At 38.1% G+C, this 22500-nt stretch overlaps 1 protein-coding gene across 5 annotated transcripts in view; it reads left to right on the top strand.

Annotated features, from left to right (window-relative positions):
* LOC144971086 (monocarboxylate transporter 9-like) overlaps nucleotides 1–22500 on the top strand; it is a 53673-nt gene that overhangs the window by 1732 nt on the left and 29441 nt on the right. The window contains exons 1-2 of one of the 5 annotated variants that reach the window (XM_078911440.1): nucleotides 3440–3987; nucleotides 11496–11719. In XM_078911440.1, the coding sequence (XP_078767566.1) occupies nucleotides 11521–11719 (199 nt within the window). In that variant the 5' untranslated portion in view covers nucleotides 3440–3987; nucleotides 11496–11520. Of the gene's footprint in view, nucleotides 1–3439; nucleotides 3988–7468; nucleotides 7953–11495; nucleotides 11720–18508; nucleotides 18670–22500 lie in introns of those variants that run through there. The other 4 variants (XM_078911439.1, XM_078911441.1, XM_078911442.1 and 1 more) reach the window with 4 other exon arrangements.

Below are 22500 nucleotides of genomic sequence, written 5' to 3'. Positions count from 1 at the left end.
CACCCATCCCACTTAATTAATCGCACCCACCCCCCTTTGCCATACACTAAACGACACAGACGACCATACAGGCAGACGACCACCAACCTCCACTCCGCAAACCGCCCTTTCGTGTGTGAGATGGGGGGAACAGGAGGCGCACGCCTTGGACGATTCCATTATACGGGGTAAATTTCAAAATTTACTACACCATAATGATCGCAATGACAATGATCTATGGTGAAGGCATGACCCCTCTTCTCTAATGGGTTATTGTTTGAAATGTATGTGACTACAAAAGATGTGGTGTGTGTGTGTGTGTGTGTGTGTGTGTGTCGAACCTAGCTAGTAGCAAATCCGATTTTTTGTTTTCTTTTGTCCATCTCTTGTCACCACTCCTTTCTATCGCAGTGTTGTCATTTAAAATAATACAATAATATTAAAATTTCGTTTGGTGTTTTTACTAATCAAATAATATGAGTTTCATTAGTTTCTTCCTTCCAAAAAACCCAGTTATAACGTCTGAATTTTAAAAAAGTCCAATAGAATATTTGGGGACCCCGATAGCTCAGTTGATAGAGCACTCTCTTTATACGCAAAGGGCCAGAGATCGATCCCGGGTGCAGTCGATTTTTTTCTGAATCCCTGTCTACTCAGCAATGAATGGGTAGCTGAGTTTGTTAGATCTGGCGAAAAGTCACCATCGACCCCTCTTATCACCTCATCCACCCCCTCTTATTATAACTTCACGTCTCTCTCTTACTCTTCAATGCTCGCTGCCCTCTAATGTGTGTGTGTGGGGGGGGGGGGGGGAGGGGGGGTAGGAGTTGCGTGTGTGTATCAACGCCACGAACAACTCGATCAACGCCTTGGGCGATGCCATTATCTCCGTTAATGGGGATAAATTTCAAATTTTATTAAATTATCGAAGTAACAATGAAGTACGGTGAGCAAATAAAGAAGGCATCACCCCTCTTCTCTAATTAGGTTACAATTTGAAATGAGTGTGACTACTCCGTGTGTTTTACTCCTGTAGGCCACGGTTTTCATCGTGTAGCGGTCTTTAACGGTTCAAGAATGAACGATCCCACGCTCTCAAAGGTCAAACCGGTTCGAATTTCCAACAGTCTCTCAGGAATGTTCAATGTCGAAAAGGACCGGTCCTTGCGGTCTTCATTTCCCAAGGACCGTAGGACCGTGGTCCTTAAGCTTGCCAAGGACCGCCCCGCACTACCCGAAAGGCATCAGTTCGATCACCCGCTGATGCGCTGTGTTGCCTTGAGTAAGTCACCTCGCCTAGCTCAATTTGCGGCGCTGCACTGCGGCTAACGCCTGGGTTATACCTCGCCCTAGCTCAATTTGCGGCGCTGCATTGCGGCTGACGCCTGGGTTATTCCAGTCTTCCCTTGGAATAGACCCTCGAGAAAAATTTCCCTATGGGATGAAAAAGGGAATTTTATTTTTAAAAATTTTAAACTGTTATCTGTCTGCTCAACGCTACAGCAACATCGATAAGTTCCGGATTTATAAGCTTAGGAGGCAAGATGGCCCATGATTAGCGCGTTGTACTCTGGACTCAGAGGTTCTGTGTTCGATTCCGACCGAAGCCAATTTGTACTTTCTAGAGCAAGAAAATTTACTCCAATCACTCACTCCGTTCAGGAGTAAAAGGGTACCTGTCAAGCTGGGATAGTAATCTGCGATAGACTAGCGTCCTGTTCAAAGGTTTTCAAACAAATACGTTAATTGTCCGCTTCACGCTATTGGAAACCGGAATAACTCCTGCACCATTGGCTACAAGGCTCTAAAGGAGTTAATTTGTCTTACAATGAGTCCAAGTGGCTCAGAAGGACTTACTTAAAAATATTTTCATTCAAAATTCCCGAAATAAATAACGATAAAGATAATTGATCCCACAAGGTACCGAATAGATGTGCGACCGGTTTTAGACACGTTACTGCTGTGTCGCAAAGTGTGACACTTCTTAAATTATATTTATAAACATACGTTTTTAAATTGCCGAAAATGTTTATGTTGCTATGCCTTCTGTACGTGGTTTCATCACATAGAATTATTTTTTGAATTGTTCTTGCTTTTTTATATTCAGAATTGAAATAGATAAATAAATCATAACTGTGAAATTGAATGTAAGCTTCAGTTTAATATACGAAAACAGATAAAATGGACGTTTCGGGTTTCCCCTTCATCAACAACACATGATGAATTAAAAACTACAGACGAATGAGATAATGTGGTAGTGGCGTTGTTAAGATGCATAAACAAAAACATTGATGGGCAGGAAAATGTATGCTACTTTGTGAGGAAACGCGAATTAAAACAGAGCAATAGAAATTTATAAAAGGTGCGTACTTAATTATGTTAAAAGAGGGGAGGCGGGTAGGAACTGTGTAATGCAGTATAGAAGACAGTGAACTAAAATAAAGTGTGGACTATTGTTGGAAAATAAATACAATGGAATTGGAAATAAATACAAAATGTAAGGGATGTAGGTATTAATATATTAGTGGCATTAGCAGCAGCAGAAGCAACAGTAGAAATAGTAGTAGTAGTAGTAGTAGTAGTAGTAGTAGTAGTAGTAGTAGTAGTAGTAGTAGTAGTAGTAGTAGCAGTAGCAGTAGTAGTAGGGATGCAGAAAATAAAGACAGGCATTTCAATTTTGACACGGCGCCGCCAAGTCTGGGACTTTTTTGTCCTAGTGCGGAAGTCTGCTATATTTTTCTACTATCACAAACGATATGAACACGGGACTGGGACAGTCCTGTCCCGTTGATTTTGTAGCATTTCACAACGCCCTGGGACACAACGGGACTGTTTTGTCCCGTCCCAATAGGTGCGGAAGATTTCTCTAAATTCTATATGTTACAGATTTGGGACAGGACTGTCCCAGGACAGTCCTGTCCTAGTGCGGAAGAGGGTTAAGCAGAAAGAAAAATACTAGGAAAAAAAAAATATCACACACCCCTACCCAGCCCCCTTTCTCCCCAGAAATGGAGGGAAAAAGCAGCCTTCCTCGACTGGTGATCGAACCTTCAGCCACCTGATTACAGTTATTATTAATCTTTTTCTGACATCTATTTTCCTTGAGGTTATTGACTCTCTCCTTACCAGCCATTTTCAAGATTTTCCCCAAAACATCACACCCAACAAACACAAAAATGTATTTTTTTATCACTTTAACACAATAGTCTAGCTGTAAAGTTCTTGCGACATATAATTTCTTTAGCAAAACATGCTTTTCAACACACTGTTCATTTTTTAAAAAGTGGTGATGTACAAAAGAAATTTGAATAGGAAAAATATTGGTTGTATCGTAACGAATATGACGATTTTCCTTTAGTTGGTAAGGAGAGGGTTAACCCTCCTTTGCTTGTGAACTACTCTGTGGACCTCTTCTCTGAGAAATCCAATCTCTAAAACCAAGACAAACTCCAAGTTCCGTGCGTGCGTGAGGGGTATAGGCTAGGACTCGCTGACCGTTTGCCTCCCACTCCCACTCAATTTTCAACTCAGCTGACTATGTATTGATAATAATATTAGGGTTGGTATGCACGTCACAGGGCAAAGTAAAACGTAAGAGCAATTATTAAGAACAAATATCGGTACTTGTATATTGTATCTATTAAGATTCTGGTGGTGCTTATAAATAATATAACCATCGTCACTTTCTTGAATAGAGTTGTCATTTCCAATTCAGGATACAAATTATATTGATTGGAAGTAGCAGTGATATAAAAATCGATAGATAACCTTCGTGTCTTTGTTACCAGCAAATCTCGCATCACCGTCGATATAGCAGCAGCTGCTTTCAGCACTCGGCACTCAGCACTCCTTCTATTTCTAGTCGAGATTGTTTCTTTATTAATAATGTTAATAGTAATTGACCTATGCCCTCCATCATAGGCATATATAGACCATCTGACTTCATTGAGGTCATTTTAATGTGTTTTCTTGGCATTGTGTGTTTGTGTTCATAGGATGAAAAGCACGGTAAGAATTTGTTTCTTTTTAAATGATGTCTTTTGTTTTATTTAGTTAAAATTGTCAATGTTATATTCTTTACTAGGTACTCATTTTACCCCTGACTACGACGAGAATGAAAGTGGTAGTGGTTCTGATGTTGCTGGTTGTAGTGGTGGTAGTTGTAGTGGGGTGATTTTGCTAGCGATTGTAGTGGTGTCGACGGTTGCAGTGATGTTGGAGGTAGTGGTGCTAACAATCTGACATGGCGGTCTTTTGCACACAAAAAAATCCCAAATTTTGCAAACAACATCCAAAATTTTGCAAGCTAAAAACACCAAAATTAGCAAAAAATTGCAAAAATTTGCGATTAATTTTCCTAAAAACCCATACATATTTCATGACAGGGAAAGGTATTTGTTTGTTTTTAAGGGTTTCACAGCGCTTGTAACAAATGTCAGGTCATATCAGCGCCAGTAAAAAAAAAGAAGAAAATGGGATAGTAAAAAAGAAACGACTCTTGGTTAATTATCTTTCACGTTCTTTTGTTCTACACGAGCTATCAAATTAATTTTATTTTTTAATTCGTCTGTTTTTTTATAATTTTTGCCTTTAAAAAAATATTATTATTGTATTTTTGTTGGGTTTTTTCCCTTTTAAAAAGTTATTATTATTGTTTTGTTTTGATTTTTTGTTGTTTTCTTTGCAAAATCTCGAAAATTTGCGAAAATTTGCAAAAATTTGCAAGAATTTGCAAAAATAAAATTGCAGATTTTGCTCCCGCAATGCAAATCAGTGATATTTTGCTATTTTTTTGCGGCCGCAAGCGATTAAAAAAAAACTGCCATGTCGGAACAACTGAGTGGAAACGAAAATAAGTATAATATGGTTTTGCATTTTATAAAATTGGACGGGAAAACCTTCGTTAGGTAGATATGGCATCTTGGTCACTATATATTTATACCTTAAACAAATGTACGGATAAAATAGAAAGCGATATTAATGCTGATGATGACGACCACGACAACGACGATGCTGATTGTTAGCGTTGACAACAACGATGATGAAAAAACATGCCATTAGACCATGGCTTACGATTATCGTATGCATTCACGATCTATTGTGCTGTTGACAACACATACGTTGTTGGTGTTGTGCGGAGCTGTCATATAAATATCATAACAACCCAGATTGAGTCTGCCAAAAATAGTTAAAACCGAAACCTATCAATAAATTAACAATAAATGAAGCAATCCAAAAATCTCCAAGTATTGATGGTGTGCGCTTAGTTAAAATAACTCACAACATCCACAATCCGGATATAATGGACCAACATGCAAAGCTATGATTAACACAATTTAGTGAGACTTACTCATAAAAATGGCTGGCTAAAAACAATAACAAAGAACAGAGTGCCGTCAAGCTTGTTCCTCCTATAGATAGTATGCAGATGACGTCACTCAGGCCTTTGTTATTGTTTTTGCCATCCGCGTTTGTGAGTTGTTCTCACTAAACTGTATTAACCAGACTATAAAAGTTCATGGTTACACAGAGTTTGTGTGTTGGTCCGTTATACTTCCGGATGGCAATGTTGTGAACTCCTTGGCCAAGCGCATTCTATCTATAGATAGTTCGAAAATGACGTCACTCAGGTCTTTGTTATTGTTTTTTGCCATCCGCGTTTCTGAGTAATGCTCACTGAACTGTATTAACCTGACTATAAACGTCAATGGATACACACAGTTTTGTGTGTTGATCGTTATACTTCCGGATGGCAATGTTATGAACTCCTTAGCCAAGCGCATACTATCTATATAGCACAATCTCCATTAAATGTGCTCAAAGCGTCCAAAGGATAACAAGTAATTGCTATAGTCCATTTCACGCTATAGAAACCGGGATAAATTCCGGCTCCGTTGGCATAATAGCTATTAAGGACTGCTTTACTACTTCACCGCGTTTCGACGAAGGACCAGCATCCAATCCTAAGGCGAATGACTTCCTATCAGTTCACTATCTTCTCGCCCTTCTTGACGTTTATTTTTCTACTTCGTATTATCAACAATACCAAAATACTGTATTAACATTGTAAAATAGATCATGAGCAGGTCGCGACAACACTTGACCCCGTGGCAACATACTGATTATGCCATCGTATCCATAACTTAAAGGTAAACATTGAATTAAAATAGAAGTTAGTGCAATGTGTGTCAACACATTTGAATGGTCGAGGTCACACCCATCGTTCCTCATGGGATAAGTTGATAAGAAAATGTTCTAGCTTAAGAGATCTTTTTATTTGAATTAATTTCAGTTACGACTATCTGCACTTATCTTATAGTTTTTAAAAGCCAGTGTCAATAGCAACAGGACACTTTTTGCCCCTGTCATTCGTAACCGACGTATTTTCCTTCCGAATCGAAGCTCTCTCATCTATATATATATATATATATATATATATATATATATATATATATATATATATATATATATATATATATATATATATATAATATATATATAATATAAATATATATAAAAATATATATATATAATAAAGTCCTTCAGAGCCATAAGGCCCATGTTGCCGGAATTTATCCCGGTTTATATAGCGTGAAACAGACACTAGCAATTGCTTACTACCCTTTGGACAGGTCGCTGGTCTATAACAAAGTACTTCCCGCCAGATCTAACAGGCCAGCTAGCCAATCACTACTGGTTGGACAGGAGAGAAGGGGGGGGGGGAGGTTTAAAAAAATCTCGATTTCACCCAGGATCGTTCTCGGTCCTTTGCGCGTGAAGCGAGTGTTCTACCAACTTATCTATCGGAACCCCCAATTGGATTCAATAGATAGTATGCAGATGACGTCACTCAGGCCTTTGTTATTGTTTTTGCCATCCGCGTTTGTGAGTTGTTCTCACTAAACGGTATTAACCAGACTATAAAAGTTCATGGTTACACAGAGTTTGTGTGTTGGTCCGTTATACTTCCGGATGGCAATGTTGTGAACTCCTTGGCCAAGCGCATTCTATCATAATGCGCTTGGCCAAGGAGTTCACAACATTGCCATCCGGAAGTATAACGGACCAACACACAAACTCTGTGTAACCATGAACTTTTATAGTCTGGTTAATACAGTTTAGTGAGAACAACTCACAAACGCGGATGGCAAAAACAATAACAAAGGCCTGAGTGACGTCATCTGCATACTATCTATAATGTTGTTTTTTTCCCCTCTGGATACGCTTTTATGCTCGTCGGAGAAGTATTTCATCATTGTTCTGATAGTTTAGAGCCAGTTACTAAGTTACCATGCGTCATTACGAGGGAAGTAACGTTACGACTGTTGAAGCGTATTGTGTGGGGGAAAAAAAGACCTGCCGATATAATACGAAGCAAATGTTTTTTGGCCAATATTTTTAAAAAGTGTTTATTTAATGCACGGATGAAATCCACACTTTGGATTGCATCGGACAATTCAAGAGATAGTCCTCTAATTATATAAGGTTACAAAGTCAGTTGACGAGGGATTAGGTCACTGATAAACGGTCTTTGCACGAGATACCGAGTGGAAATTACGTCTGATTAGGGAGGTGGATTTGAACCACGATGTCACCCCGTTTGGTCTCTGTTATCTGTCGCTTGTTCAATTAATTGTATTACTATTATCGCATAATTTGTGTTTCGGAATGCCAGGATATATGTATTTAGATGACAGAAAATGTAAGTTGTTTTGTATTTGTCTTTTGTTTATTTTTTGTTTTTATTTTAATTTTTTTAATTTTTTTTTTTTTTGGTAGTTTTTTTTTGTCTTTTGTTTTGTTTTTGGTCTGTTTTCTTTTCTTTTTAGTTGGGTTGTTTGTTTGTTTGTTTGTTGTTTTTTTTTTTTTTTGTTGTTTTTTTTTTTTGGGGGGGGGGGGGTTGTTGTTTTTTCCTTTTTTTTCATTGAAATTTTAACAAATTATTTTACATCAAACAGTGATCTTCGTGGTTTGTAAGTCTTACTGTTTTATAAATGGCAGATATTTTTTAACTACAACCCTGATGCGGTTGCTCGACGCCTCCAATCATAAAAATGCTTTTCGATTTAAATTATTCATAATAAGAAGTTGTTCCTTCATTCACCCCCCACGGGGACACTGTTTTACGGGAAGATCAAAATATACCAGGTGTCGGTCGCAGTGCAAAATATATTTTACGTATCACTCTTTGAATGCAATGGATATAATGATGGTGATGATGATGATGATGATGATGATGATGATGATGATGATGATGATGATGATGATGATAATAATAATAATAGTCATAATAATAATAATAATGATGATGATGATGATAATGTGTGTACCCGCCTAACAGTTAGATGTGTTTTTACAATCGTCCATCGTTTTTGATGTTTTTCTGTGAGATATATTTCTTCATTCAGAAGGATTTTTATACCAGCAGTACCTTATAATCTGAATTCTTAGATGATAAGTATATTTAACCTTCTCCAGAGATTTTGTGATTTTTATATGATTATTTACGATCTATAGATAGTATGCGCTTGGCTAAGAAGCTCATAACATTGCCATCCGGAAGTATAACGGACCAACACTCAAAACTGTGTGTATCCATGAACGTTTATAGTCGGGTTAATAAAGATCAGTGAGCATTACTCATGAACGCGGGTGTGCAAAAAACAATAACAAAGACCAGAGTGGCGTCATCTTCGAACCATCTATAGATAGTATGCGCTTGTCTAAGAAGCTCAAACCATTGCCATCCGGAAGTGCAACGGGCCAACACACAAACGAAGTGTAACCATGAACTTTTATAGTCTGGTTCATACAGTTTAGTGAGAAGTACTCATAAACGTGGATGGCAAAAAAACAATAACAAAGACCAGAGTGACGTCATCTTCGTTCTATCTCTAGCCTGACACTAGTACCCTCTCGGCCTGGCAGTTTGACGTCATTTTTTAAGTTTTGTGTAGCGTCTAGTGAAATGTCGTTAGTAGAGCTCAAGGAAACAAGTCATTTCATTGAATACAACTCACGATTTGTTTTCTTTTATGGCAAAAGATTGGCATTTTGACGTCACATTTTGGTCAGTGTCAGGCTATGACTTTACGATGGCTACACTATAAGTCAACGCTGGCTACGCACCGTAGTCATCGTAAACTTATAGCCTGACACTGACCAAAAAATTACGTCAAAGGACAAGTCGTCTTTGGCCAACAAAAGAAAACAAATCGTGAGTTGTATTCAATAGGTCAAACAATAGAATCACTTATTTCCTTGAGCGCTACGAATGACAACTCAATAGACGGTTCAAAAACCTAAAAAATGACGTCAAGCCATCGTTAACTTCTCGCCTGACACTAGAATCGTAGCCATCGTTAGCTCTAGCCTGACACCAAGACTTGTCTTTTGACGTCATTTATAGATTCGTGTGTCGTCAAGTGAGTTGTAGCGTAGTCATCGTTATGTTATAGATAGAATGCGCTTGTCCAAGGAGTTCACAACATTGCCATCCGGAAGTATAACGAACCAACACACAAACTCTGTGTAACCATGAACTTTTATAGTCTGGTTAATACAGTTTAGTGAGAACAACTCACAAACGCGGATGGCAAAAACAATAACAAAGGCCTGAGTGACGTCATCTGCATACTATCTATAGCCTGACACTGAAATCCAAAAGGACTGGCAGTTTGACGTCATTATTTGTTTTTTGCACCGCCTAGTGAGTTGTCGTTAGTAGAGCTCATGGTGTATGTTTGTGTGTGTGTGTGTGTGTGTGTGTGTGTGTGTGCGTGTGTGTGTTTGTGTATGTGTGTGTGTTGTTGTGTGTGGTGTATACATGTGTGTGTGGGTGTTGGCATTTTTCAGCAAATCGTGGCATTCATAGTGATATTATTCACTTGATCACATGAAGGTATTTCAGTCGCCATTTTGATTCTTTTTTTACTATTAGGGTTAGCTCGAGATCGAGGATATTTCTTTTTCTATTAAGGTTAGTCATAAGTCTTAGTAAAGGTGCTAGGATGTTTGTTTTTCCATAAGTTAAGTAAAGGGGAGACATTCCGAAAGCTCCTACATCCCCAGTATTCTTTAAATTTGTATTTTCACCGTTGATATTTTGTCAGGCATTTATTTATTCAATTTGTCATTATATCTAGAAGTATTTTAAAAACTCTAGAACAAACCTTGATAGATTTGTGAAAGTTTAAAATTTCTTAATTTGACCATTGTTTTCATTTTCAGCCGCCATTTTGATTTGTTAAATATTGAAAGGTAGTGCAAAGTTGCAAAGCAGTCCGAGAGTTGTTTTTTTCTATTAGGGTTAGCTCTAGAGGTTAGTCATAAGTCTTAGTAAAGGTGCTAGGAAGTTTGTTTTTACATAAGTTAAGTAAAAGGGAGACATTCCGAAAGCTCCTACATCCCCAGTATTCTTTAAATTTGTATTTTCACCTTTGATCTTTTGTCAGGCGTTTATTTATTCAATTTGTCATGATTTTTTTCTATTAGTGTTAGCTCGAGATCGGATGATTTTTTTTCCTATTAGGCTTAGTCATAAGTATTATTAAAGTGCTAGGGTGTTTGTTTTTCCTATTCGGGTTAATTAAAGGTACTAGGTTTAATTTTTTCTTGGGGTTAGTTGAGGGAATATATTATTAAATATATTATTGGGCCACACAGAAAAATCAACGGAAGATATACCAAATTACACAGACAACGTTGTTTACCAATCTGCCCTCATTAAATGATGGTGAGTACAGTATCGAATGAAAATAGTTCTTTCCCCGCGAAATTGCGGGCTTTTTACTAGTATACATATATAACAACAACAAGAACAAGAACAACACCAATACTAATAATAATAATAATAATAATAATAATAATAATAATAATAATAATAATAATAATAATAATAATAATAATAATAATAATAATAATAATAATAATAATAATGAGAACAAAAATAATACTAATAATGATGACAGTGGACATTGCACTGTATAAATACTCAAGTTACAACATCCAAAAACTGTGTAGAGCCAGTAATCATTCATGCCCGAGAAGAAGGGCACGTTAATGTTTGTGCCGTGACGTGTCTTGCTAAATGACTCACCGCCAGGCCCTTGAATCTCTATTACTTATTCGGACATTGGCCACGCTTAATGCCACTTGAATTGGACCTAGAATAACATGTTACCGATTTGGCCATCAACCTATGAATGTATTATGATGACATACATATATTCATTTCGGGCGCTAATTTACACGTATATATATATATATATATATATATATATATATATATATATATATATATATATATATATATAAATTTTTATGAGACAGGAAAGAACGGTGTTTATTAAATAGGGAGAGAAAAAATTAATGATTGTTGATTGTTTGAATAAGCTATGGATAAGCGAATTTCTTTCAGCCCTCAACTTCATCCCGATAATTTGTCCTGACACTGATGCACCGTTCACTGCTTGACATTTGGAATACTTATTTCTTTATACCTCTTTCTTTTTCAGATTAGAATTGATAAAGGTACCTACAATGTCTCGGAATACGGTTGTCCCAGATGGAGGATGGGGTTGGGTGATCGTACTAGCCTCTCTCATGTTCCATCTTCTGATGGGATTAGTCTTCTCCTCCCAGTCAGTTCTCTACCTGGCACTGCAAGACGAGTTTGGACACGGGAAAGGGGTCACTTCCTGGATTTTGTCAACGTTCAATGCTGTAATGGTGTTTTCTGGTATGGAATATTATCATTATCATCTTTGACCCATCGCCTTAAAACGATATTATTATGTCAGGATAAATCAGACACCCCCCCCCCCCCCCCCCCCAAAGAAAAAAACAAAAAAACTCAGAGTTCAATAACAGGAAATACGAACTTTCAGCTTTTTGCTATCGTGTATGAAATTGTATCTGTTCCTCAACAACACGAATAGAATTTAACCCCAAGTTTCCTATGTGTGGCCATACATTCTATTTCCAGCACCGGTCCATCCCGACACAATACCACTTTGAGACGATGAGTCACATTTATCAACGTTTGTCTTGCAACATTTTTTTTTTGGTCTGTTGTTTCTAATTTGATTTATATTTTAAGGATTTATGGAAAAAAATTGTTGTCATGCAACATTTTGTTGTTGTTGGTCTTTTGTTTCTAATTTGATTGGTATTTTAAGGATTTATGGAAAATCTGATGTTGGAAAGAGCGGGTGAGGTTGATGGGGAGATAGGTGATCTTAAGAGTTCAAACAATTAGATTTTGAACCGTATATTACCGAATCAGAATTTCTATAGGAGAGTTTCATCTACCTTTCCCAAATAACTAGTAATTTTTTTAATGCCAATATACAAGAGAGAAAAAAGTCATTATTATTTTATAATTGAAATATAGGTAATTCACAAAACGTTATAAGCCTAGTCTTTGTGAAAGATATCATTTAGAAGTCCCAAAATATCGGTTAACCATTCTGTTGTCAAGTGGCCGCTCTTTTGTTCGGCAATCAGAGTGTCTAATGTTTGTAATAGCCCCTGTGCGGCTATGTGGTCTAGTGGTATGACACTCGCTTTCGGATCAGAAGGTCTTGGGTTCGAGCCTCGCTCGGAGCATAGTTGAGTCCTTGGAAAACTCTCTTGACTCAAATTTCTCTCACCGTATCAGGTGTAAATGAGTACTGACCGTTGACAGCGTTGTCTCTGTCACACAAAAAAATTTGTAATATCGCATAACAGGCGTCATGTTTCGTTCTACGTGTTACTTGTTGCTGTTGTCCAGGGACCCTTGTAATGCGTTTTGAGCAATTTTAGTGGATATTGCACCGTATAAAAGATCATTTCTTTTTTTTTCGGCAATCCGAATGTCTATTGTGTAAAATAGCTCCATTCCATGAAGGCTTGTTTTCGTGGATTTTTTAAATTGTGGTTTGCTTTCAGCTTTGTCTGGCTCATTAAACGGGCGATGGGGCAATGTTCATATCTTTATGTGGTTGTATTGAAAAAAAAGAACAAATGAAGAATTTGAGTGGGTTAAAGCTACAAGTCTGATAACCAAAATTGTTATGGTCTCATTGTTGTAACGAAGAAACTCTCAAAATAACGCAAAATACTCCTATCGCCTATTTCAGCATTAATCCAACAAATGCATGTGGTAATTTAAAAAAATAAATATATGACCATGTAGCTTGTGGCATTGGTATAGATTCTGAAATACAGACAGATATGTATCTACTCTTAGATGACTGAGACATCTCTTTATTGTTTACAATGGGAAAACACGGAACTGAGCTCTCTAGTCTTAACATGCCGCAAAAATAGACCTACATAAATTAAATAGTATGCAATTTGTATCTTATCGTCTAAGAGCTAATGGGCTTTCAAAACCATTAAATGCTCTGTGCCCAACATGGGGGGGGCATTTTGTCAGAAAATAGCGTAACTTACTTACTATCCAGTGTCGTCCTCAATGACATTGGCTGCCGGCACTCTGCGATGACAAATTAAATGTCTACCGCTCATTCCTTACGTCTGTTGACGACATCATACAGCTTTCTGCCATTGATTCCACACCATTCCAAGATATGTGTTTACATAACTGGACCTTCGTCTTCCTCTTCCTCGTCTACCCTCCATTTCCCATGTATTACGTCTTTCATTAGGGTGCATCAGTTTCGGCATATGTGACCACCAGCTCTTCAGGCGTTCTGTTATTCGTAACACTGGTGCAACATTTGACCAGCTAACTAAACGCTTTTTAACACAGTGCCTAATGAACGCTCGATGACGGAACATGGTTTCTTGTAACTGTTGAAGAAAGTTGACCTTCGTTGACCCTAAGTAAGATTTTTGCGTTACGTAGTAAGGTCACGTTACAGGTGTGTGGTCAACGACCTGACTGCTTGATGATGACGTATCGTAGTTTATGTACATACATACCAACTCGCTGGCATTTCTTTGCCTTATTATCTCCCCTTTCTACTCTTACGCCAGTGGCATGGATTGTATCGCAGACAGATATCAGTGAGGTTAATTGAGCGTTCCACAACCCTACAATTGTGATCAATACTCAATATTGAGCTAACACCTCTGGAAATCTGGAAATTGATACCAAAACCAGTTGAAATCCCATAAAATCATGCGTTAACTATATTGATACTTGTATAATCAGCCACACGCTTTGGATTACGACTTATTCGCTACGAGTAATTTGTTTTTCCCGAAATATAACTTAATTACTTCTTAGATGAATTTCCTTCTTCCATAGAGATATTCCACAGTTTTTTGAAAATCCAATTGTAACTCATTTGATAATAATTTGTGAAGTCGGTTTGAGCTCCTTTTGTAAAGAAATGCATATTAATTTGTTCGTGTGACCTTTTTCCTATTTATAATTAGATACACGCATCTTTTAAGCAACGTTTTTACGACTGATTTGAATTAAATTAAAGAATATAGTTGTATATTGTGAAGTGCCAAGTGTTGTTTCCATTGTAAATAATTCTATTCTTATCCCCATGTAAAGAATAGTGCTGTATTTGCCTCTTAGGTTACTATCAGCTTCAAGTGATCTCTAAAAATGAATTGTTTCAAGTTTCACTCTGAGCAATCTTATATTGAATATTTTGTTGAATGTCAAGGTCGTTGTGTGAGATGATGAATCCTTCTTTATCTTTTTGTTGCCCTCACTAAAAACCTTCTCTGAGCCAATACCAGTGGTGCCAACCTTGCGTTTAAAAATGCGTATTTTTACGCATTTTCATCCATTGTACACACTTTTCTGAGGATTGTATGCTAATTAAATTTCTATTATTTAAGCGTTTTTAGCATTCATGCACTTTTTTGGTGTCCTTTAAATGCTATATGTTTCTTGACCCATCAGAATTTTACATGGATCTGGAAGTTTATATCATTTAATGTGTTGTCCATTCCTGTGTCATCTAGCAGACAGTCAATGTAGGTTTTATTCTGCCTGCCTCTGCTTCTGGTTCGCTCAGGTGGTTCCCATAGCACAAGACTGCTTGCAATCTCCTCCTTGTGTCTCCAGCAGTGCCCCGCAAGTCTCAGTCTTCTCTTTTGAATCTTCGAGTTCACTGGGGGGAGGTCACTATAGAGCTCTTCATTTGATATGTGCTCTTTCCAGCTTACATTGAAGGCCATCCGCATCATACGGGTGTAGCAGTCGTCCAGTTGCTTCTCAAGGGCTTTAGTGAGAGTCCATGTCGCTGCTCATATAGAAGCACTGACTCAACCGTTACCAGGTACAGTCTCTTCTTTATTTCCCTCTGTAGGTTTGAACTCCAGATTTGCCTGAGTTTGTGACAGGCACTCCAAGCCAATGCTTTTCTGACAGAAATATCAGAGGAACTGCTTTGGGTCCAACCTCCTAGGTACTTGAAGTTGTCAACTTCCTTCAGCCATTCTCCATTCTTTGCCTGTATGCTAATTGGCCTTTCTTGGTTGTAGGTTTGGAAAACTGTCTTCTTAGCATTACATTACAGTCCTACTCATTCAGCCTCAGTTTCAAGTCTATTGAGGACTTTTTGTGCCTGGTCCTTCTCCTCGTTCGGTAGAGCCAGATCATCTGCGAAATCTAGATCCGTGACAATCATAGCTGGATTGCGCCTATTTCTTTGTCTATCTAGCGTGAAGCCCAGCTCTATCTCCATGCCAGCGTAGGTCTTTCTCATCACATGGTCCAGGACAATTGCAAAGAGATAGGGGGCAATGTATCACATTGAAGCACCCCTGCTTTGATCTCAAACATCTCGGTTTCACCCTCTGGAGAGATAACCTTTGCCCGTGTGTTCTTATACATTATTTTGATAGCAGAGAGAAGTTTAGGAGGTATACTATATGCTTTTAAGATTTTCATCATGGTAGGGCAATGTATCGAGTCAAAGGACTTCTTAAAGTCTACGTATAGAATGATTGCCTTCTTGTTGTGACTTTTTACTCCTTCTATTAACCTTCTCAATGCCAGGAGGTGAGCAGTCGCGGATCTTCCTGGTCTGAAGCCGTTTTGACAAGAACTTAGATGAGGGTCAATCTCTGACTGGACTCTGTTGAGGATCATCTTATTGGCGAGTTTGGCAGCTATAGCGACACGGCTGATTCCCCTGTAGTTGGAAGTATCACTTAGGTCTCCTCCCTTTGGGACTGGAATCAGATCAATTTCCGACCACTGATTTGGTTTTTCATTCCTGTTTAGTAATCCATTTGTAAACTCCAACAGGATATCATCTAAGTCACAATACTTCCATACTTCAGGTGGGATGTCATCAGGTCCGATTGTTTTCCATCACTGAGCGACTTTTTGGCCTTCTTTATCTCATCCAATGTAAAGTCACTCTCGTCTATACAGATATCTTGCAGAATTGGGTCTAAGTCTACGTCATCTTCCGTTGCCCTGACTGGATCTTCTCCCAGAAGTGTTTGGAAGTGTGAGAACCATTTCTGTCTTCTTTCTTCTTTTGTTTTACCCCTGAGGATCCCTTGTCGACGCTTTCCTGCCAGTTATTCTATTTATCAGTTTCCCGCTTTCACCGTGTTTGCTTCTCTCGTCGGCTTTCTCCACTTCCTGGATGAGACTATCTAGCTCTCGTTCTTCTATATCCCTATAGACAGTTTGTATTTTCTGTTTTGGTATCCTCCACCTTTCTTCGATTACTGAGTTTGGTGTTTGTTGGTGTTGGTTGAAGGCATCTTGAGCTTCTTTTCTAGCTTCAACAATCAGTGGGTGATTAGAGGTGGATCTTTTCGTGACTTTTGTTCTCCTCGGTACTAGCTTCTCTGCCGTCACCCGGTTTGCTTTTATGAGTTTCTCATAGCGTTCCGTTGGATCTTCTTCTCCCGTACAAAGTCATGTGAATCTAATCCTCGCCTCTATAGTATACTGGTTCTGTATAGTTGAATCTTTTAGAGAGGACCAGTCATGCTTCACTTTTGATGGTGTTGATTTGCTTTTTCGAAGACTCAAGCGAATTGTGGCAGATACGAGACGGTGATCTCCTCCTAGGCTACTGAAGCTACTGAATGCTTCGACATTGTGGACTGAGTTTTTCCACTTCCTATTCACTAGGATGTAGTCAATCAGTGTTTTTCTACCATTCATGTCTGACATGTATGTCCATAGCTTGCCTTTTTTCTTTCTCCTCAGCGTGTTTGTGATAACCAGGTTACTTTCGTTGGCATGTTCTAGGAGAAAAGAACCGTTGCTATTAGTGCTTTCATGGTACGTGAATGGTGCATCCTTTTTACCAATATCATTGAAATCACCACACTCAATTAGGAAGTTGTGCTTGGGAATCTTATTGCAGGTTTCTGGGAGTTTGTTATAATGGGTCTCGCAGTCCACACTTCCCTCAACTGGCGCGTAGTTTGATATCACTGTTGTGTTAGGATTTCCATTAAAAGTAGCTACCATTATCCGCATGTTGACAGAGCTGACTTCAGCTAGAGATTTCTCTGTTTGTTTGTTCACTAAAATTCCTACTCCTCCTACAGCTGCACTTTGAGTGTTTCGCCAGGCGCTGGTAGTGATAAGAGTGCAGTTCTCCAACCTGCAGTATTTGACCATATTGTCTTCCTTGGTGTGAACAAGCTTGTGATCTGATATTGCAAGAATAGAGAGATTGAGTTCGTTGAAGATATTGGCGAGTTCTTTTCTTTTGTACTCTTCCTTTAAAGTTCTTGTATTCTTTACATTTTAAGAATCCTGTAACCCTTCGGCAATCGGTGACGTCCCTTCCCTGCGGGTTTGGGGATGCCACGTCATGAGCAGTACTAGTACTAGCCTGAGGTCCTGGATGGGTATAGACAGGGGTCTTAACCCTGGTGCATTTTGGTTGTAGCTTCATGATTTGGGTTTCGGTTGCTATTTAGATACATGGGGCGCAACTCCACATGTCAGTTTATTTTCAAAGTTTTCTTTCTTCCAGATGAACTGCCTGCCAGGGTTCACGATATCCATCTTCCCGGGTTTGGTATCCGAGTTTTCCTTCTCCTCCAGCACCCATTGCCGATTTGTCCGCGGCTACTTATTTAATTCGTAGCTAACCTTTATATCTAAAGGCCCATTATCACATTTGGTGCTATTTATAGTCTTTCCAGAATTGTACACATTTTTTAAAAATCTTACTGATTTTGGCTCTCCATTGTACACATTTACATGGGATAGGGTTGGCAGCACTGCAATACTTTGTCGCTATTTTCTTCTGAATCTACTTTAAGCTTATATTAATCTACATATAAACTTTACACCAAGTAATCAACTTCTTGAAGGCAAGTTATGTCATGACACAAACCATAAAGTACAGATCTCCATCAAGAACTGTATGAAAAGAATACTACAAAGTAAATGGCTTGACAAAATTAGAAATGCAGATCTGTGGATGAGTGGGAAATGACAAACCAATAAGAAATAGAGGTAGAAATTAAGAGGAGATGAAAATGGCTGGGCCACAGCCTGAGAAGGCCAGCAACAAATATTACCAGGCAGATTCTTATATGGAACCCGCAGGGAACGAAGAAAAGAGGACGGCCTAGGGATAGCTGGAGGAGGGCATTGATGGACTATCTAAATACTGAAGGCTTAACCTGAAGAGAAGTCGAGAAGATGGCATAAACCGGACAAGATGGAGAGAATTCGTCGATGGCCTGTTCTATGCTCGGTCTGGAGTGAATGGCCCAAAATAAGTAAGTATGTAATGATACAATATCAAAAAAAAAAAATAAATAATAATAATAAGAAGAAGAAAAGAAATTTAGAAATTAAAACGTGATTATTGGCACACAGGGAAATCCAAATATATTATAAGGTCAAAATAATGTGCTCTTCATAAAGAAAAGATTTCAAACAATGATAATGGTTGGGCGATAAATATATTTTTTAAAATTATGATATCGTTGTGATAATTGTCAAAGTTCAACTGGTGATTAATGACATATATATGAGTGATGGCTACTTGTAAGAAAGATCAAATGAACATTCACAGCGACATTATATCTACTTATAGGTGATAAGTATATTCAGAAAATAAAAGTACACACTTGAAAAGAAATAAGATATCAAAAAGAAGTATAGCAGACGAAGGGGTAATCATATTTGTATTTGATAAAAACTATCAACGTAAATATGTCAAATTATCTCCATTCGTGTTGATGTTTAATTTTGATTGGTTTACAAATCATGCAAAACTATTTCTAAAAGACACTGTTATACTATTCATGATGGAATTGCGACGAAAGAGGAAACTTATGTTTTTGCACAGACATGATTGAATACATCTTGTGCTGTTAGCATTTGACATTGTATCCGGTTTCAAACAGATGACAGTGGTTTCGCAACGAGCATTCATATTTATCTTCTCCTACATTTCCTTCTCCTCCCCTCATCCTCCCTGCCTTCCATTCTTCTCCCTTTAGTCCTCGTTTTTCTCCTCCTTTTCCATCTGAAACCCTCCTCCTTCTCTTTCTTCTTCTTCTTCTTCTTCTTCTTCTTCTTTCTTTCTTTCTTTCTTTCTTTCTTTCTTTCTTTCTTCCTCTTCTCTTTTCTTCTTTCTTTCTTTCTTCTTCTTCTTCTTCTTCTTCTTCTTCTTCTTCTTCTTCTTTCTTCTTCTTCTTCTTCTTCTTTCTTCTTCTTCTTCTTCTTCTTCTTCTTCTTCTTCTCCTCCTCCTCCTCTTCCTCCTCCTCCTCCCCCTACTCCTCCTGCTCCTCCTCCTTCTTCTTCTTCTTTCTTCTTCTTCTTCTTCTTCTTCTTCTTCTTCTTCTTCTTCTTCTTCTTCTTCTTCTTCTTCTTCTTCTTCTTCTTCATTACGTTCTTCATATTCATCTTTCTCTTGTTCTTCCACCACCACCACTACAACCTCCTCCTCCTCTCCTCCTCCTCCTCCTCTTCCTCCTCCTCCTCTCCTCTCCTCTTTCTCTTCCTCTTCTTCTTCTCTACACCTCGTCTCCTATTCAACATCCACTTCTTACCCCTTCTCCCTTCCTTCTCGTCTTCCTATCCTCCTGCACTGTCTGTTTTTCTTCTTCGTCTTCTTTTTTCTCATCCTCCTCCTCATCAAAACCATCATCATTATCATCTTCATCAACATTATCATCGTCATCATTATCATCATCATAGTAGTAGTAATTGTAGCAGCAGCAGCAGTAGTAGTAATAATAGTAGTAGTAGTAGTAGTAGTAGTAGTAGTAGTAGTAGTAGTAGTAGTAGTAGTAGTAGTAGTAGTAGTAGTAGTAGTAGTAGTGGTGGTGGAGAATCCGCGATATTTGCGGAAAATAAAGTCTATTAGTAACCGACGATGGTAATTTTGTGCTGGATGATAAAAATTTAACATTGGCATTCGGAACAATGTTGATCCCCAACCCTATTTTGAAAAGAATAGATTAGAAAGCTTATCAATACTTGATAGTATCAATAGAAATTTAAAATCACGTCATCATTAGTTGTTGCGGATGAGATTATTATTATTTGGTAGTTTCAAGAGAGATTTAAAATTACATCATCAATTTATGTTGTGGATATGCTAGAATTGCGTAGAATAAATTATACTCTCAGTGAAAGTCAAATGTCAAAAAGGACTGAGTGTTACAACGTAGCATTATCTTCGTATTAATTTGAGTCAACGGATAATAGAATCATTCTGAAATAAAAGCCAGGTTTTCAAGTCACTCGTATATCAGGCTGTACTGTAAAATATAATTTTTAGATTTGCCATTAATTCTATGCTCGGTTATATAAATTTTACATTGGCTGTTCGGAACAATGTTGATCCCAAACCCTATTGTTTTTTTTTAAATTATTGCTCATAATAATTATTATCTTGTTTTATCATCAGTATTGCCTATTGCCTTTCCACCTCTTCTTCCTCTATCTCTTCCTGTTATCGCTCTACATCGAGAAGGTTTACATCAGCAGAACTGGTATTGACTGGTTTATTATTATTGATGAACCATTAATAATATGCCTACTGGGTAGGCAAACCCAGGTCACTAACCATTAACCCTTTAATGGCGAAATTAAATGTCTTTCAATTTATGATCTTTATCATCATTTCTTTGATTACAACTCAACACGTGTGTAATCGTTTTCACCTTGTGAGCAGTAACTGCAATATATCTCGGGTTTCAAATTGTGGCGTCGTTGGGTCAACTGTATTGTGGCTCGTCTTGTAACAAAGTCAGGAGATTTTGACAAATATTGCTAAACTTTGATTCCGACATTGCACTTTTCGGTAAGGCTCTCTACGCACATAACACAATCAACTCAGGTGTAATTAAGTACCTGGCCATCGGCAATGGCTAATATTATAAGAACGCCAGTTCATAAATTTAACGCCAAATAGGCCTTGCATGAAAAAAATGTGACTTGTACATTGAGTTTTGAGGTATGAATGAATCGCATTTAGTGTGATTCACACATAATATATTCTGTTACATTCTCCGACAACGTTGTTTCATCCTGTTGGGATCTTCGGGGGGTTCTTTAAAAGTCTTAGCGTCTGGGAGGAATGTTCTTGTGTTCTGTCAGTTGCGCATATTGTTGTTCCCGGATGTAGATTTGTTGCGCATGTGTGTGGATGTGTGTGTATATGTGTGCGAGCTGGGTATGGTATAGTGTTGGAGGAGGGGGGGGGAGCGCCTGGGGTAGTGGTTGTATCACTGGGTTGTGTGGTGGGACAGTAAACATTTTTCCTGTGTAAGCACGTCTTGAATATCTCTTTCTGTTTAGTATGGTGTGTTTTGTGTGTGTGTGTGTGTGTGTGTGTGTGTGTGTGTTTTACTATATGATATTCTCTTCTAGGCATAGATTGCATTTTTTGTGTTTATTGTGTAGCTTTTTTTTGTTTTGAGACGATGTTCCATGTGATGTTGTATTTTGTGTTTGTGTCCTTTAGTTTCGAGATGTGTTCGCTCAACGTAGTTGAAGATCTTTTTCTGTCGTATTTGAAGGTTGAAGTGTATTGGTTGTTTCGTGTTTTGAAGTGACCCTCTGTGAGTCCGATGTAATTTTCCTGTTTGTGTTGTTGTGTATTACGGTTCCTTTGTACACGACACAAGATTCGAGGCATTTGCCTTGGAGGGGGCACAAGTCTTTATTCCTACAGTTGCATTGTTTTTTTTTTCGGTGTGTTGTTTTGTTGGTTATGGGCATTGAGGATGCGTTTGTTATGTTGTGTGCTTTATGTCTTCAATGTTGCTCATGCATGAATAGCTGGTCTTTACTGTGTTTCTGTTGAGGATTTTGTGTAGTCTGTGGTCGTGAGGGAAGCAGGTGTTTACAAATTTAGGAATTTTTGTCCTATGTTGGTTGTGACATTTTTGTCGAACCATGTGATGTTGCGTGATCTTGATTTTTTGGGGAGCATGTTGGAGTCTTTGTTGTCTATGGGTTTGTAGTCAAAGGGTTCTGTGTATCCACTGTTTTTAGAGCGTTCATGTATGTAGGGACCTGCTGTGTTATAGAAAGTTCGGAGTCTTTTGACAATCTAGATATGCGTTGTGTGATGTTGTTTGGGGTATTT

Source organism: Berghia stephanieae, chromosome 4 (genome assembly GCF_034508935.2).
Source record: "Berghia stephanieae isolate SIO BIC M18660-M18661 chromosome 4, UCSD_Bste_1.3, whole genome shotgun sequence".
Taxonomy (NCBI): Eukaryota; Metazoa; Mollusca; class Gastropoda; order Nudibranchia; family Aeolidiidae; genus Berghia; species Berghia stephanieae.
Note: the sequence above shows the minus strand (reverse complement) of the source record. Positions and strands in the feature narration are given on the sequence as shown.